The sequence below is a fragment of the Lates calcarifer genome, linkage group LG10, assembly GCF_001640805.2.
Source record: "Lates calcarifer isolate ASB-BC8 linkage group LG10, TLL_Latcal_v3, whole genome shotgun sequence".
Taxonomy (NCBI): Eukaryota; Metazoa; Chordata; class Actinopteri; family Centropomidae; genus Lates; species Lates calcarifer.
Genome location: NC_066842.1, coordinates 19789104 through 19804596, shown reverse-complemented (window position 1 = coordinate 19804596; position 15493 = coordinate 19789104). Strand labels below are relative to the sequence as shown.

General features: G+C 39.0%; 1 protein-coding gene across 3 annotated transcripts; it reads left to right on the top strand.

Moving 5' to 3' along the window:
- The first annotated feature begins 720 nt into the window (after window positions 1-720).
- Window positions 721-15464, top strand: cracr2aa (calcium release activated channel regulator 2Aa). 3 transcript variants are annotated; one of them, XM_018703476.2, is made up of 18 exons: window positions 721-906; window positions 4021-4416; window positions 5944-6055; window positions 6157-6346; window positions 7429-7575; window positions 7926-8016; window positions 8150-8245; window positions 9001-9188; window positions 9437-9508; window positions 9745-9790; window positions 9965-10053; window positions 10153-10498; window positions 10705-10837; window positions 11764-11845; window positions 12221-12335; window positions 12698-12799; window positions 13215-13291; window positions 14093-15464. In XM_018703476.2, exons 2-18 carry the CDS (start codon window positions 4207-4209, stop codon window positions 14184-14186), a joined length of 2190 nt encoding a protein of 729 aa, XP_018558992.1. In that variant the 5' UTR covers window positions 721-906; window positions 4021-4206; the 3' UTR covers window positions 14187-15464. The 3 variants fall into 3 exon arrangements, with proteins under 3 accessions (XP_018558992.1, XP_018558994.1, XP_050929486.1); XM_018703478.2 differs by lacking the exon at window positions 721-906 and adding an exon at window positions 1003-1147; XM_051073529.1 differs by lacking the exon at window positions 721-906 and adding an exon at window positions 1432-1449.
- The last annotated feature ends 29 nt before the right edge of the window (window positions 15465-15493 follow it).

The window sequence follows — 15493 nt, the reverse complement described above, 5'->3', positions numbered from 1 at the left end:
AAGTCCACTGATATGGCTCGCTGTCACACCTAAATGGAACAGTCACATTGTTTATCTTATTAGCACCACCCCTGGTTTCCTGAGATGACATGCCGAAATATTTGCTTTAAATTAAGAGTTGCTTTTACTTCCGCCACTGTGGTTAGTGCTCAGTGTCTATACAGATGCACAGGCCTTGACCACTGTTGTTTTCTCTGTTAATTCTGCACAGGTTGTTTCATGCTACGTTTGTATATTTAAACTATCAAAAATAATTTTCCTACATAATTCCTACATGTCATCATGACAACAGCAGAATACAGTATTGTAGGCTACAGTGCATACAATGCTGTTGATCCTTCTCTTTACACATACAAGATTTCATCGCAGGCAAATCCTGTTTCTTACTGCCAACCACAGCAGCTCTATCCACATGACATTCTGTTGTCTTATACTGTAACAACTAACTACTCCATCATTATACTGTAGGCTGTGTTGAAATTAGTTTGGGTTATTTCCTCGTACGTGACTTAAAGAGATAAAGATCACACAAAACTTTCAATAGAAGGAAACTATAGGAAATAGGTAAACATCAAGTGTGCTTTAATTTTTTTCATGTCTGAGTACTGAGGTAAATTTGCCACAGAAATTCTTGTTTCTGACAAAGAAGAATGAAAAGAAAAGGAAAGAAACAAGGGGCTAAAAAGAACCTTCTGCGGGGAGACTTCCTTGTTAACGTTGCTATGGTTACCGACGATGATTTTGTTGAAGTCCCTCCCTCTGGGTTTGCTCCGTCAGTGCTCAGTCAAATTCCTGCACTCTCACCACTTGACATATGTAAACAGTGAAGTTCACATAAAACGGATAAGAGCGACACAGAGCGAGTCAATGAATTCCTCCAGCCTGAATTTCACTTTTCATTCACCGGTACGTAGCTAACTTTTGTTCCCCACCGGTCCAGAAGTGAGCACCTTACCTTCTTTAACCTGACAACCTGCTCTTTGCAGTTTGCTGTTAGCTTGATATTACAGCCACTACACTGGGTACTTTAGGGAAGTCCTTTCTGGGTGTTAACTTTTAGTTCATCTGAAAGGTTTATTAACACAATTTCAAAGAGGCTTTTTGTCACAGGAAATTTCATAATCAAAGAGAGCGTAGCTACCGGGAAGTAAGTCAACGTTTTATCTTGATACACGTGTTTTGTTAAACTGGAACCCGTGGTTTCCTTTATCTGGCTATTGTTTTGTTTATCACAAGTTTTTCCTCTTCTGTTTTTCCTCTTCTGTATACATATTGTAAGCGTCTGTTATATTATTTTTTATGACATTTCTGATGTAACAAGTACTCCGTGACAGGAGTAACTTAGTATTTGTTTGGCACATTGCGGTTCTTCACAGGGTGTCCCCCTGTAACTGCAGGTGACTGGTGACTGTTGTGAAAAATGGCCGTGACCTCTCTCCAGGAAATGGGGTAGATTTTAATTTCGCGACACGACTTGTTATACTTGAAACACCTTCAGCGTGTGAGACGAATGTGAAGCTGGATAAATATTTTGGTAATACTTAATATCCCCTTAACACTCGACAGATTTGTCTTGCTGGGTTGGATATTTCTTAACTGATACCGATATTGCAGCCCATAGCGCTATAGAAGGGTTGCACGATTTGACAATATACATAAATGCAAAAACAGTGTCATTAAAAGGTGTGCAACAGCATGAGCACAAAACTTTTTCACTTAAAGTGTTCAACAGACAAGTGTCAGAAAAGCACTAAATATTACTCTGGTTGTGGAAGTAAAACAGGCAGCATGTTACAAAGCCTTTCATTGTGTTTGAGATACTTGTATGCACAGTGTTTATTTTTTTTTGGAAATATGAAGTGCAATATGGCCAAGTGAGTTTTTGCATCTAGTTTCTACTGCAGCTAGTTTCTTTGTCATTTTTGTCAGGGACTGTAAAAGGGATCAGGATAAGAGGAGTGAGAGATAGCAAATACCTTATTTGTGCCTCTTACATAAATATAATGTACATTATGCAGTATAAAAATTTAAAGTGTCATTGTCTCTCTTATTATTATTATTTTTTTTAATAATCTGACTGTTGATCATCTTGACTCAGTCAAGTGAAACCTCTTTTAAGCTGGTGTGGTCACAGCTGTAGGCCACAAACTAAATTTGTTTCTCTGGTTCCCAACCACAACATAGGTGACTTAAAAAATAGCTTATGAGCATTGTGTGACCTTCAGGTAGACAAGAGAGACTCAAGTCTGTTGCACACATTGTACTTCATTTGTGTGTAGCCTGTTGAATGTAGTGACTATTTAGAACTATAATTTCACAACTATCTGTCATGAACTGCTCCATTAATTTGTGTCACTTTAAACAAAGTTGTTTTTTTTTTTTTTAACTTAATTTGGTCAGCGGGTAATAACTGTAGCTCTACCAGCTGTTCCAGGTCAAACCGTATAACAGATAAGGTGCCTCTATGCAAAGCAGTAAGTGTGTTTAACCACAGAACATAGGAAAATGACAAATAGTTTTGTTGCAATGTAAATATTATTTTATTCTCCAAACTTATAATCAAACACAGTTTAGTAAAGTTAGATCAAGTGTGTTCTTGAATACTATCTTTACAGTTAAGCACAGACAGTGCCAGGTGTGGTCTGTGGACAAAATGTCTCTCTGTTGTAGTATCTGTATGGAAGCAAGGATCCTGGCAAACACCATCTGAGTGGTCATGTGTATGTGGACAAAAACACTACATCACTCTGACCAAATAGCAATAGTTCCCTTTCTTATTTCCTCCTCCCCCCCTTTCTCAGACTTTGTCTGTTTTTTACTGAGGGTTTGTGACTTTCCTCGTGATGTTGCACAATGTTGAGGTACAAACTTCCAAGTATGACATATTCAGAAAAACCAAAGATTTCATAAAGACCAGCCATGTCATTTAAGACAAATAAAATGTTAACACACATTTTCAAGCACCCCTAAAAACCAGGTGGATTAAATAGAGATATTTAATAAACATATTGCAAAAATATGTGAGTTCCAACATAGTTTTTTAGAAGTGGGGGAGACAGACGACTACATGAAATTTAGATTAAATGTATTCATTATAATCAGTGAGCTGTATGAGCAAAAGATACAGATTGTACTTGTATCAGTACTAGAGTTAGAAGGGCTTATAGTCAGTCTGTGTGTGTGGTATGTTTCTCGCTCTATGTCCTCCTCTGTCCTTCTACCTGCCCACATGCATGTCATTTTTTTCCTGTCTGTCATATGCCTGTCCCACATATCTACATTTGCGTGGGTCAACACACACACTGTCTGATGCTCTTCATGAATCGACTGAGCCAACTCATGGTGCACAGCAACCTCCGGAAGGCAGTCTTCCAAACCAGTGCACAAAGAACTTGTAGTATGAAACCCACCACTAAGTGAGTTATATCAGTCAATATTTCCAGGCAGACAGGACCCACCCCGTCATACCACAACTTTCTTTTCAATTTTGGATTTACTTTTTACTTGTCAGATGACATTAGTGTCAGCAAGGGCTGTGCCTGAAGTGAATCAGAAGAGCAACAGTTGTTTTAGGTATACAGCAGCACAGGGGGCCATGTTTAATATTACATTTATATCTAAATCACACTCATAATGTGGCAGAAGGATAGAAAATGAACACTGATAAAATTTACATAATGTAATATGGGAGACAAACACTGGCAGTGTTTGACATTTACAGTTTTTACAGTGAATGTATAATTACTATGAGGATATTATTGTGCTGATCAGGTTCTCTCAAGTCTGTTCTTTTAATTCATATGTGTTAATTGAATTCTTAATGTGCTGGAAAACAGTGGTGCTACATCCTTATTTCAGCTCTTTTTTTCTGATTTATTAGTTTTAAACCATGCTGTTTTATAGACTTGTACAATAGCATGTTTTTGCAGTGTACATTTAATATAATATCATTAAATATTTTCAATGAACTAGGGGTTGTACTTATTTAAACTGAAGACTCTGTTCCTGTCTCTCTCCTAGGCTTCATCGACTAATTAAAGAGGTGGTTGCTAAGAGATGACAATCTGTGACATTGGTGAAAGCCTCTGATGTACAGCAGCCTGAGGCTCGACTTCTCCGGGCTCTGTTTCCTCCACACCTCTGTCCATACCTGGCTCATGTGAAGGACGCGGGAAACGCTCTGATATCAACAGACTCACAATCACCATGGCAGCTTGTACTGCTCCTTGCACCACCACCAATACCACGACCAGCACGGTGGCCCAGACTGTATGGCAAAGGCAAGGAAGCAGCGAAGAGGAGGGGAAATGTGAGGATGGGGACATGGGACAAAACACTATCCTGGAGAAAACCCGTGAGTTCTTCCAGATGTGTGACATCGAGAACAAGGGCTTCATCAACCGACGTGATATGCAGGTGAGGTTGCTGATACAAGGATGAGTGCTGTGGACCTATTAAGCTCTAATATCTTAAAGATAGTGTAAAGACTGATCTCTGTTATACTTTATGTTGAACTTTTTGATTTTATGTTAGCATAGATTACATATACTTGCATACTATAAAATATATTGTTACTAACTTTAATAACTTGTGGAGACCAAGTATCAGCACTGATTTTTTGTATCCACAGTGTGCAGGTCTTTCCATTCATATTTTTTTTAGTTTTAGAGATAACGAGTCATTCATCCAGAATGGGCATGGAATACAGAGACGGTTTGTGCACTCATTAATGATTCTGAACAGGACACGAATAGGACATGTGCATCTCATTCAAAGCAGCATAAAAGAGACACAGCGAGCCATGCGGAACCTTTGTCATGCAACTCCTCCACTCACATTATTGTGCAGATTCACTTGTGCCTCAGATATTCATCCCTGCCGTGGCTAATCCTTTGATGAACCACTTGGCTCTAGGCTCTCACTCCAAGGAGCATAAATACATAGAGTGGAGGCTTTGATCTGGTGTTTATGATAATGAATTGGAAATTAGATGGTGAGCAGGACAGTGTTCCACTCCACCACTTCTAATGAAGAGTACAGACTGTAGTTAAAAGCAGTGCTTGGTACTTGTAGTTATTTGTTTTAGACTTTCACTACATCGTCCAAAGTTTGTAGACGAGCTAAATAAGTGATACTGCCTATGTTTTTTGACGCTGTATTTTCGGTCACAATATTTTTGCTGGATTTTCATAGCTTGAAGTACGTTTCACACCATGACCACCAACAGACAAGCTTTACAGTTTTACTATTTGCTGACATACGGGATATGTTCTGCCCAGATAACACATTTTACAAGAACAGCTGATAGTCTTAACACTGATGCTATCCTGTCCCTGTCCCTTCCCTGGTTGGCTACAGCCAACATTTGTGGCAGTGTAAACACAGCATTAAAACCAAGCTGCTTACAGAGGTGTGGTTGTGTTGGCTTTTCTTTTGAATGGTGCAGCAGTTACTGTCATGGTCTGAAGGTTTTTTGGGAGGGTTTCACATTGGATTAACCCCTTACTTAAGGAGCAGCTGTCACTCCTCTCTCACGCACTATCTCCATTTCCATTGTTAAAGGGCGGAACTGAGCCAGCACCTGTTCCACTGGAGTTGCCCCGTGGCCTGTCATTGAAGACTAGCTACACTGGGAAGATCCCAGGTGTTAATGTGTTATGTAATGTGCATGGGTGTGAAGCACTGCATTGCTGAAGAGGATGTATGTGCATTAAACATATAAGTCACATCCTGTGTTATTAGAGCAAATGTTCATTAATTTAGACTGACAAGGGTTAAAACTATAGAGGACTACCACCAACTTCACCGTAGCACATGATCACCACTACACAAATGACTGTCCTTATAAGTCTGAAGTAGCAGTTGTTATAGCTACAGTGTGTTTAATGTCCTTGAGGATTTGCTCTTGCCAATAGCAGCTGTGTTTTGTGTCTTGTTTAACAGAGGCTGAACGGAGAGCTCCCTCTCAGTGCAGAGGAGTTGGAGAATGTATTTGATACCCTTGATTCCGACGGCAATGGATTCCTTACCCTCGATGAGTTCTCCTCAGGCTTTAGTACATTTATAGTCTGTTTCTACATTTAACAATGCTTCTAGTGTCACCAGTTAGGGTAATCTGATGTTTCATTTGTACACCTGTGCCTTTGATTTTTCAAGGTGAGTTTTTATTCGGCCGAAAGATTTCTGTAGAGGAAGGCATGGGGGACCAAAACCCCTGTAACAGCCCTCCAGAAGTCCTCTACCAGACTCACTGGGAGGACAACCTGGCAAGAGGTGATGAGGATGAAGAAGAGAAACACTTCCGGATGCTAATGGAAAGCCTCGGAGCCAACAGTGTCTTTGAAGAGTGAGTACTGTATGTATGTGCTTGCAGTTCCAGCCTTGTTAGGTCTACTTCATATCTTTGCACACTTTGTCAACATTTCCTTTGAGCCTACACTGTATTTTAAGTGACGTTGCCTGAGACTGTAATCAGCTGTGCAAACTATACAAGAATTGGAAGTTTCCACTCTCAAACAGAATTGTTCCTGTGCTCCCTCTGTGAGCAAATCTGACAGCGCTTTACCCCCAGAAAACAGTCACACTTCATAAATAATTACTGTTAACCATCTCTGCATTGGTATTTCCCACATTAACAGGTCACTAGTAACTCTAGTTGACATCTGTTTAGGCATTGCTTTGTTATATTGAAAGATATCTAATGACAGGATCTTATGAAATGCATGACTAGACTCACCTTTAGCAAACAACTCAAACTCAATAAATGTAAACAGTAGCAGAGGTGGATGCCAGATTTACACATCCTATTGGCTTCCACCTACCTGGTTCAAGCTTGAGATGACATTTTAGATCAGATCAGTTTGTGCAGCACTAACTGATATTGATGTCAGCAGGACTTTAAGGACAAGTATTTGTAACTGTTGAAAAGTCATACTTTATCATAACTCAGAGCCACATTACATTGTTTCTTTTGGAAACATAATTACATAATTGTTCTATTTCTGTCATCACAGCTTTGTTTGTCTCAGAAGTGATTATAATGGAAATTTCACTACTTAAATCTCCAGTATTTTGCTTTTGCTGTTTTGTGAGCGCATTGGTTGCACATCATACACCAAAACAGTTATGACAATTGCCAGAGTGTTTGCTGTAATGATAACTGTATTTTTCAAGGTAAAGAACATCATGTCCTCTTAAAAGCCACTATAATCTGATACCTGAGCTGCCTCTATATTTGCGATTGTGTTTGCTTGTTGCTGTGCTAGAATTTCCACCCATGTCCTCACATATTATTTCTATTTTTACGCATTCTAAAAAAGGGTAATTAATTCCGACTGAAAAATCGTGACAAAGACTGCAAATGTCATTAAAGAAATTGACTGCGATGCTCCACTTTGTTACACCTGCTCCTTCATTCTATCCCATCAGTCCTGCTGAGGTGCGCAGTTTGTGGGCCCAGCTGCGCCGGGATGAACCACACCTTTTATCTAATTTTGAGGACTTCTTGGCCAGAGTGACATCCCAGATCATAGAGGCCAACCAGGAGAAGAGTGAGATGGAGAGTGCTCTCAAAAGGTCAGGGCGGAGTATCTCTCTGTATTTGATTATCAGACAATGTGGGAGGTTCAGGGATTATTCCTTTGTCTCCACTGAGGAGTATTTGCCTAAGATGAGCTGTGAAGTGGCTCCCTAATTAGTGTATGCATGTCATTTAATGAAGCTGTTTTCTTGCTTTGTTCCCTTGAATGCTTGCTCTTATAGACCTGTTGTTTTTTGGGCAAATCAAGGGATTTCTCACCTCTATAATATACAATAAGTATGTGTATGCACATTGTGTTAATCTAAGCAGTTGTTTCCCATACATGTGTTATGTGAGGTAAATACTCCACATAGCATGTTATCACATCTGAATTTTGTCCATACAGGAAAGCAGCAACACATGATGATGAGATCCAGCGCCTCTATGAAGAAATGGAGCAGCAAATAAAAAATGAAAAAGATAGGATTGTGCTACAGGTACAAACCTATCATTAACATCAAGCACTTTTTTCTCTTTGTTGTTAATTCTGTCAAATACTATGCATCTCCTTCCTTCTCACCCTTTTGCTTTGTTCAAATCTTCCCTCCTTCTCTTATCCCTGCACTAAAGGACTACGAGCGATTTCTGTCTCGGAGCCAAGACCTGGAGCTGCAGCTGTCCAGTAAAGAGAAAGAGCTGGAACAACTTTTCCAGAAACAGAGGAGGGTAAGTAAGATCTATCAACATGATTGCCATGAGAGTACATTGCAGTATTTACAGTCAGGAGAAGGACAGAAGGACTTTACATGTACACTATCTAACTTCAGTTATAACAATACAACTGTCAGAGCAGCAACACATGTGAGGCACATTAAACAAGATGACAGATAACACAATGCTGTAAAAAAGCTAATAAAGTAATATAGTACAACTCTACCATCACCACACCTATTAAAATATCATTATATAACTGTGATAGATATGTATAAAAAAGTATTTAGTGATACTGTATGTTGGCCAGTGGGTGACTGAGTTTACTCCCTATGACCAAGCTTGTGAATTTAATATACTTGATATGTACAGTACAGTCCAACTATTGTGAACGATCACATTAACCTTTAACACTCAGCTATATGGAGTTGTTATTTTGACACATTTTGACAGTCAGTTGTTTGAAGGTATTGTGTCTTCATATCATGCTGTCTTTGCACATTTATTCTATGACTAGGGGCTAAAGAGTTCACTGTACTTTTAATATCCTTGCATTTTTAGAGCTGAGAGCACAAAAGTCCCTGCACCACTAGGAAACACCCAAGTCAGATATTTTTATCTTCCCATACACAGAACACACTATTATAGATTTTATTTGTGTTGATGTGATCAGGGAGGCGATGGCTGGCTTACCCAAAAATATTTAGGTATCTTATCTGAGATGTCTCCACTCTCTTCTGCTTCTTTTTTGACTACTGGTCTGTCTTCAGTTGGAGTGCCAGTGCCAGGAACTTCACAGTGAACAACATGTGACCAAGGTGGAGAACGTGAAGCTGAAACAGACGAATGACGAGTTAGCACGGGAGCTGGAGCACACCAGCCAAGAGCTGATTTTGGCACAGGAGCAGCTGAGTCTGCTGCAGGAGCAGTCCACACAAGTTCATGAACAGAAGGAGATGTGAGTTATACTGTAGATAATCTTAATTACTTTGGCTTTCTTATTTCTTGCTCATTGGACTGTATCTTGGAGAGAGTATACAAGAAAAGACCATGTGTGCTTGTCCTGTTAACTCACTGTCATTTTGCCTGTCTTTGCTCTGGATTATATCTTCTGGCCAGTTTTTAATAAACTGTAAGCACAGCACACGCTCTGTCTGCTTAGTCATAGAGCATTAGTAATAAAGGATGCATTGTTGTTCAACACAGGGAAGTTTACAGACTGACTGAGGGACTGCAGCGAGAGCGGGCAAGCCTCCTCAAACAACTGGACCTGTTGAGGTATGATCCAAATAAGACACAGAACTGAAGACAGATGGAAGATGTAGAACTTTGCCAATGGGTCATGCCAGCTATCATGCCCCAGCAAACAGCATATCTTACAAGGCTAGGCATTCAAATTTATAATGACTTTGGCCAGTTAAGCAATACTGAAAATTGTGTAACAGGTCAATAGTATGAAAAAACTTGATGTTCTCACTGTGTCTTCAGGATCTTTATTTCTTTGTTTTATCCAGAGAAATGAACAAACATTTACGGGATGAAAGGGACATGTGTTATCAGGTATGTGCCATTTATTATAGTGCAATTAATTCAATCAAGTATTTAAATTTCCCCTGTCACCACCTCATGTGTCCTCTTTTTAAAGATTAGAGGAATAGGAATAGGAAGTTAGAAGGAATAGGAATTTTATTCATTTTACAATATGAATAAAATCTTCATGTTTTAATTCTGCAGAATCCAAAGAATTTGAAGAAAACACCAAGTTTGAAGCAGAGGCCTTTAATTGGTGTTGTGAAAAACACAAACACTAATTTCTTCAAAAGGTAAACCATCACCAAGTGATATATTACATGCAAATTTCACTAATTTGTGTGTCAAATGTGTTGGACCATGTGGGCTTTAATGCTATTTTGTATATGTAGTGGGGATGTGGAGGAGCTGGCCTCCAGTGCTATGAGGCAGAACCTAACCAACGGGGCATGTCAGCCATCTTGCCCAGCCGAGACAAGAGGGCACCTCCAGAGGATCATCTCTATTGAAGAGGACCACCTCCCACACTTGCTCCAGACAGACTGTCCGGCTCAACCCCCACTTCAGGAGTATAGCGAGGAAGCCTCTGATAATGAGGAGAATATAGACTTGGTAATGAGTGATATTTACCCACACGAGTCCTCTGCTCAGCAGCAGCAGTCAAAGGGAAATGTGGAGAAAAGGGAGACCCCCACATCTCCAAGGGGTCAGCCTGTTGGCAAGGAGACCAGCATAAATGTAAGCATGTGGACACCAGTTGATATACTGCATGTAAGCTACGACATAGAATGATGTTTTTACTCTGTGATCAACACTGAGGAACTACAACAGTGCAATTACTGTCACTAATTAAATGTTTTACCTTTTGTTTGTGGAAAAAAAAGATGTTGTTTGTTGTAATAATTTTCTTCTAATATCTGCTCTCATCGTTCCTCTCTATACAGGAGGAAGGTAGTCCCTCACCTCCAGACCGCCTCTTCAAGATCGTTCTGGTGGGGAACTCTAGTGTAGGAAAGACGTCCCTCCTTCGACGATTTTGTGATGACTGCTTCCACCCTGGCACTTCTGCCACTGTGGGTACGTACTTCACTTTGCAAACACACACTTATGACCCTTGTCAGTTCCTGTGAGCGAAGGCATGGAAGCAACTAGCCCTGTGGTTGACCTCAGTTTCTGTATGTGTCTACAAAGCACTTTAATGTACTCATTGGTTTTAACACTGAAAATAAAAATGAAAATGGAATCTTTGAGACTATGAGACTTAAATACTGTGTACACACTTCTGGAAGCAACTAGCCCTGTGGTTGACCTCAGTTTCTGTATGTGTCTACAAAGCACTTTAATGTACTCATTGGTTTTAACACTGAAAATAAAAATGAAAATGGAATCTTTGAGACTATGAGACTTAAATACTGTGTACACACTTCTACTGTGGCTGGTATTTGTGTAAATCCTGTATATCTACACCAATTAGCCACAACAAAACTGGTTATAGATTTTAATGTTGTGGCTGAATGGTATATGTATACAGTATCAATCTAAATGCATTGTGTATATATAGATATATAGATTGCTGGCGCACAGTAGATATATAAAATATGTAGATCAATATACATTGATCACTATCAACTGTTGTAGGATTTCATTTTCTCACAGCAACGAAACAAGTCTACAAGGCTATACTGATGAAGTACCTCAGTTAAGCCTTTGAAAGGATATGTTGTGTAAATATTTGAGAAGTAGCAATGTGTTGTATTCATCAATAAAAGCTGTGGGGTTTCTCAAGTAAAAGTTTCCAGTTTCAGTTTAGCTGTTTCTGGCATTGATCCAAGCATTATTTTTCCCGTATGAACATATTCACATTTCAAATTTGTCAGGATTGGGTCATTCAGGTCATAGAGTACATCTCCAATTTGTATATTTGCTCATGTATCTACAGAAATTTGTGCTGTAGGAATATAATGTTTGCTGTTGATTACAGAAATTGTTGTCTTTATGTGCAGGTATAGACTACAGTGTAAAGACTATAACTGTGGACGACAGCCAGGTGGCACTGCAGATGTGGGACACAGCTGGACAGGAAAGGTGAAGTTTCAACATATGAGATGAGGCCAAAGTCACATTTAAAGAAAACCGTAACTAATTCTTTTCTTACTCTTGGTGGTATTTAGATGAATCATGTACTTGATGGATTTTTAGTAGTTTCCTTGTGTCTGGTAAAAAGTTTAAAACAAACCTCCCTGTGTTTTTCCTTATTAATGCTGAGTCATTCAATGACAGTCTTACAGGCTGTTTTAAACTTAATCCACCTCAGCAAGCAAATTCGAAAACATTACTCCTGCGCTGTTACAACCTGTGCAGATGCAGTTAAAGTACAGAGGGAGTTTTCAGGCATTTTTGATGTACCAGCAAAAACATAACACTTCCTCTTTTGCCTGCTCTCTCCTCCTCCTCTTGCAGGTATCGAAGCATTACCAAACAATTCTTTCGCAAGGCTGACGGTGTGGTCGTGATGTATGACATCACAGCCGAGCAGAGCTTCACAGCTGTCAGACAATGGTTGACGAGTGTAAAGGTAATGCAGTAAGGTTCACCATGTGTGGCACACAAAAATCCCCCCAAAAACAAGAAATGTTTTTGTTCTACTTTGTGTCTCTGTATTTTGACTCCCTACAGTAGACTGATAATCATCTTTCTTTGAAATAGTACTATACTGTATGCTGTACAGTGAATATGTTCACAGTATAATAATGTAGAAAATATAAGACAAATATAGCTTAGTTGCTTTATCTGTTAACAGTGATGCATCTGTTCACTGCTGACTGATTTTCCATGTGGGAGCAGAGAGCAACAGTGAAGCTGCAGTACTCCCTTAACCACAGTGGACTTTCTTAAGATGATTTTCTGTCTGTGTTCTGTCCTTCTATTCCTTAATAGGAGGGTGCAGGTGAAGACATTCCCATCATGCTTTTGGGAAACAAAACAGACAAGGAGATTGAGAGACAAGTTCAGAAAGGAGTGGGCGAAAGACTCGCTAAGGTCTGTTTTATTCTGCTAAGCTCAAAGTTCTGCACAAATCAGTGTCGGTTTCAGACCACACAGTCATTAAATTGTGTTTTTTTCAGTTCAGTAATAAATGGAAGAAACATGATGATTGTTGAATCTGAGTTTTATGTGGAAACTACTCCAGTATAATTCTGGGGGTGTTTTATTCTCATTTTTTGTTAGTTTTTAATTCCTCTAGTCTCTGTTGTGCAGTGTAGTTTCTATGGAGATTAGAAAGGACTATGTGAGCCAATATTGTCACGAGAAATGCGGCTATTATTACAAATTTACTTGCCTACACTCATCAGAGTGTGAAAAGTTGAAATTGCTCAAACAGCCTGTTTTAATCACAGGAGCCTTTCTCTTTTGTGGTAATGACAACCATCATCATCATTTGTCTCTTTTCCAGGACTGCCAAATGACTTTCTATGAGTGCAGTGCGTGCTCCGGACACAACGTGGTGGAATCCATGGTTCATTTAGCCAGGTGAGTGTGTGAGTTTATGCAACAGGAAAACAAAAAAACAATAATTGTATAAGACTAAATATGGAGCGACTGTTTGCTTGAGCAGCTTTTGAAGTGGGATTATTTCTGTACTGAAATAAGGGAAGTCATATACAGCCAAATGTTTCATTTGTTCTGTGTTGGAAGCACAAAGGACCTTTTCTTAAAACCTGGTTCTGTACAGCACAACAGGAAGCTGTCACTCCCAAGTGAAAATATCTGGCATTGTTCACAATTTCACTGGTGTGAAGAGGAAAATGAAATGTTAATTTCATTGTCTGCACCATATTGTTTCATCTGTGTGTATGTCATTGACTTTCTTTACTTTAATTAGAGATATTGGCAGACTGTTGAAACATGCTTCAGTCTTTTGCATTAGAAAGCAGCACCAGCTCCTTAGTCTATCTCTATTAGTGCTAGAACTGTCAGTAATCTGCTGTCACTAACAGTTCTGCATAGAGTAACCACACAGTACTGTTGCAAATGTGGATAGCATTACAGTTGGCCTTGACCTCATGGTTCTACAATATTTGCTACACAGCAGCATGACATATAACAGCAGGAAGTGCTGCAACTAATGCCACTGTGGAAAATAACAACCCTGCAGGGTTCATGCAGACCTGATACAGCATGTGCAGCTTGAAATGCTGTAGCAGCTGCAGCCACAAAACACACATCAGTTGTAAGAGCAAAGCAAGCACAAAGAACGTAGGACATTATGACACACATTAGGATGTCCTGTCATAGCTACTTCATATGTTGACGTCTCATTGTGTTTCTTAGAATTCTGAAGGAACAGGAGGACCGAGAGAAGGAGAAGACTGTGCAGCTGGTCAGCAGCCCCTCAGAGAAGAGAGAGAAGAAATCCTGCTGCTAACAGCTGGAAAGTTAACACATACACAGTAGCACTACCCTTTCCTGAGACACATAATGTGATAGTGTGACCACTGTGTCATTAAGGAAACATTATTTAAAATGTCAGCTCAACTGCTTGTCACCCACTCTTCAGCCTTGTAGCAGTCACCAGAATATATGATGTTTCACAGATGTTACTGCACTATTAACAGCCTACTATATTTGATTTCCTGTGGTAGTTGCAGTACAAAAATAACCTCAAATTTGTGGGTAATGTTATATGAAGATGTAGCGAAATAATAACATTAATAATGATTTAAGAAAAGTTCAGATGTTCCCTTTGAGTTTTAGATGTAAAAATAACTGAACAAATGTGTCCCTTTGGAATCAAACTAAGACTGTTGCAGTTTTTAAATGTAGGATATTCCCTCAAACTCTGACTAACTCTCAGATATTTATTTAGCCTCCAAAGGCCCTTTGTCTGTCACATTTGGGCATTTTACTGTATGTATTAATATATTCATTCAGTGTTATGTGTAATGTTTTTGCTGTTGTCTTCTTCACCTTTTGTACACATATATGACATGGACAAAGTCACATGAACACCTAAAAATAGAATGTATTACCAGTAAACTCTACCTTAGTGAAGCTTTTAGTCATCACTTCACTTTTTGTTGACATTACATATTATTATTGTCAGAGATGTGTTAATTTAATTGTGTGGTTATTTGGCCCAAGATTTTTGTGTATGTGTGTGTGTGTGTGTATGTGTGTGTGTGCAGTTAAAATGAAAATCATTTGCTTTTACTCTACATTTTACAGGTGTTCATGTCATTTTGTCCATTCCATGTAAATTGGAAAGTGTGTGATTTATAATTTTGTGCTGTAACTGTTGCACAGGAGGTTGGCTCAGTTGTGATTTTGACAGGTGCAAGACAATACAGCTATATTGTTTTTTCCCAACCAACCAAATCAGGTTGAGTGCACAAAATATTTCACATCACCTTAATCTGCCTCAGTGCCCAGTATGTTACAAAAATAGTGTCACTGTAACATGTTACATAACTTATGTTATCTGTATGTTACAGGAAGGTTACAGTTGTAGATGTTTTGTTAAAAAGTTCAGATTTTACTGTTTGATATTGCACTATAATCACTAACTCAATAGTGCTTCACTACTGCCGGTATCTTGCACATCACTTTGTTGTATGTATAAAAATGTAAATAGCGTAAAACAAATGACTAAATAAAGATTTGTTTATGTGTGCATCATCTGTAATAAAGTAAATAATTAATTTCCTCCTGGTATATGAATTAAAATAAGTTGTA

Coding starts and splice junctions, on each gene's coding strand:
- cracr2aa (XM_018703476.2), top strand. CDS start 4,207: ATGGCAGCTTGTACTGCTCCTTGCACCACCACCAATACCACGACCAGC. Junction 4,417..5,943: donor TCAACCGACGTGATATGCAG/GTGAGGTTGCTG, acceptor CTTGTTTAACAG/AGGCTGAACGGAGAGCTCCC. Junction 12,800..13,214: donor TGGGCGAAAGACTCGCTAAG/GTCTGTTTTATT, acceptor TCTCTTTTCCAG/GACTGCCAAATGACTTTCTA.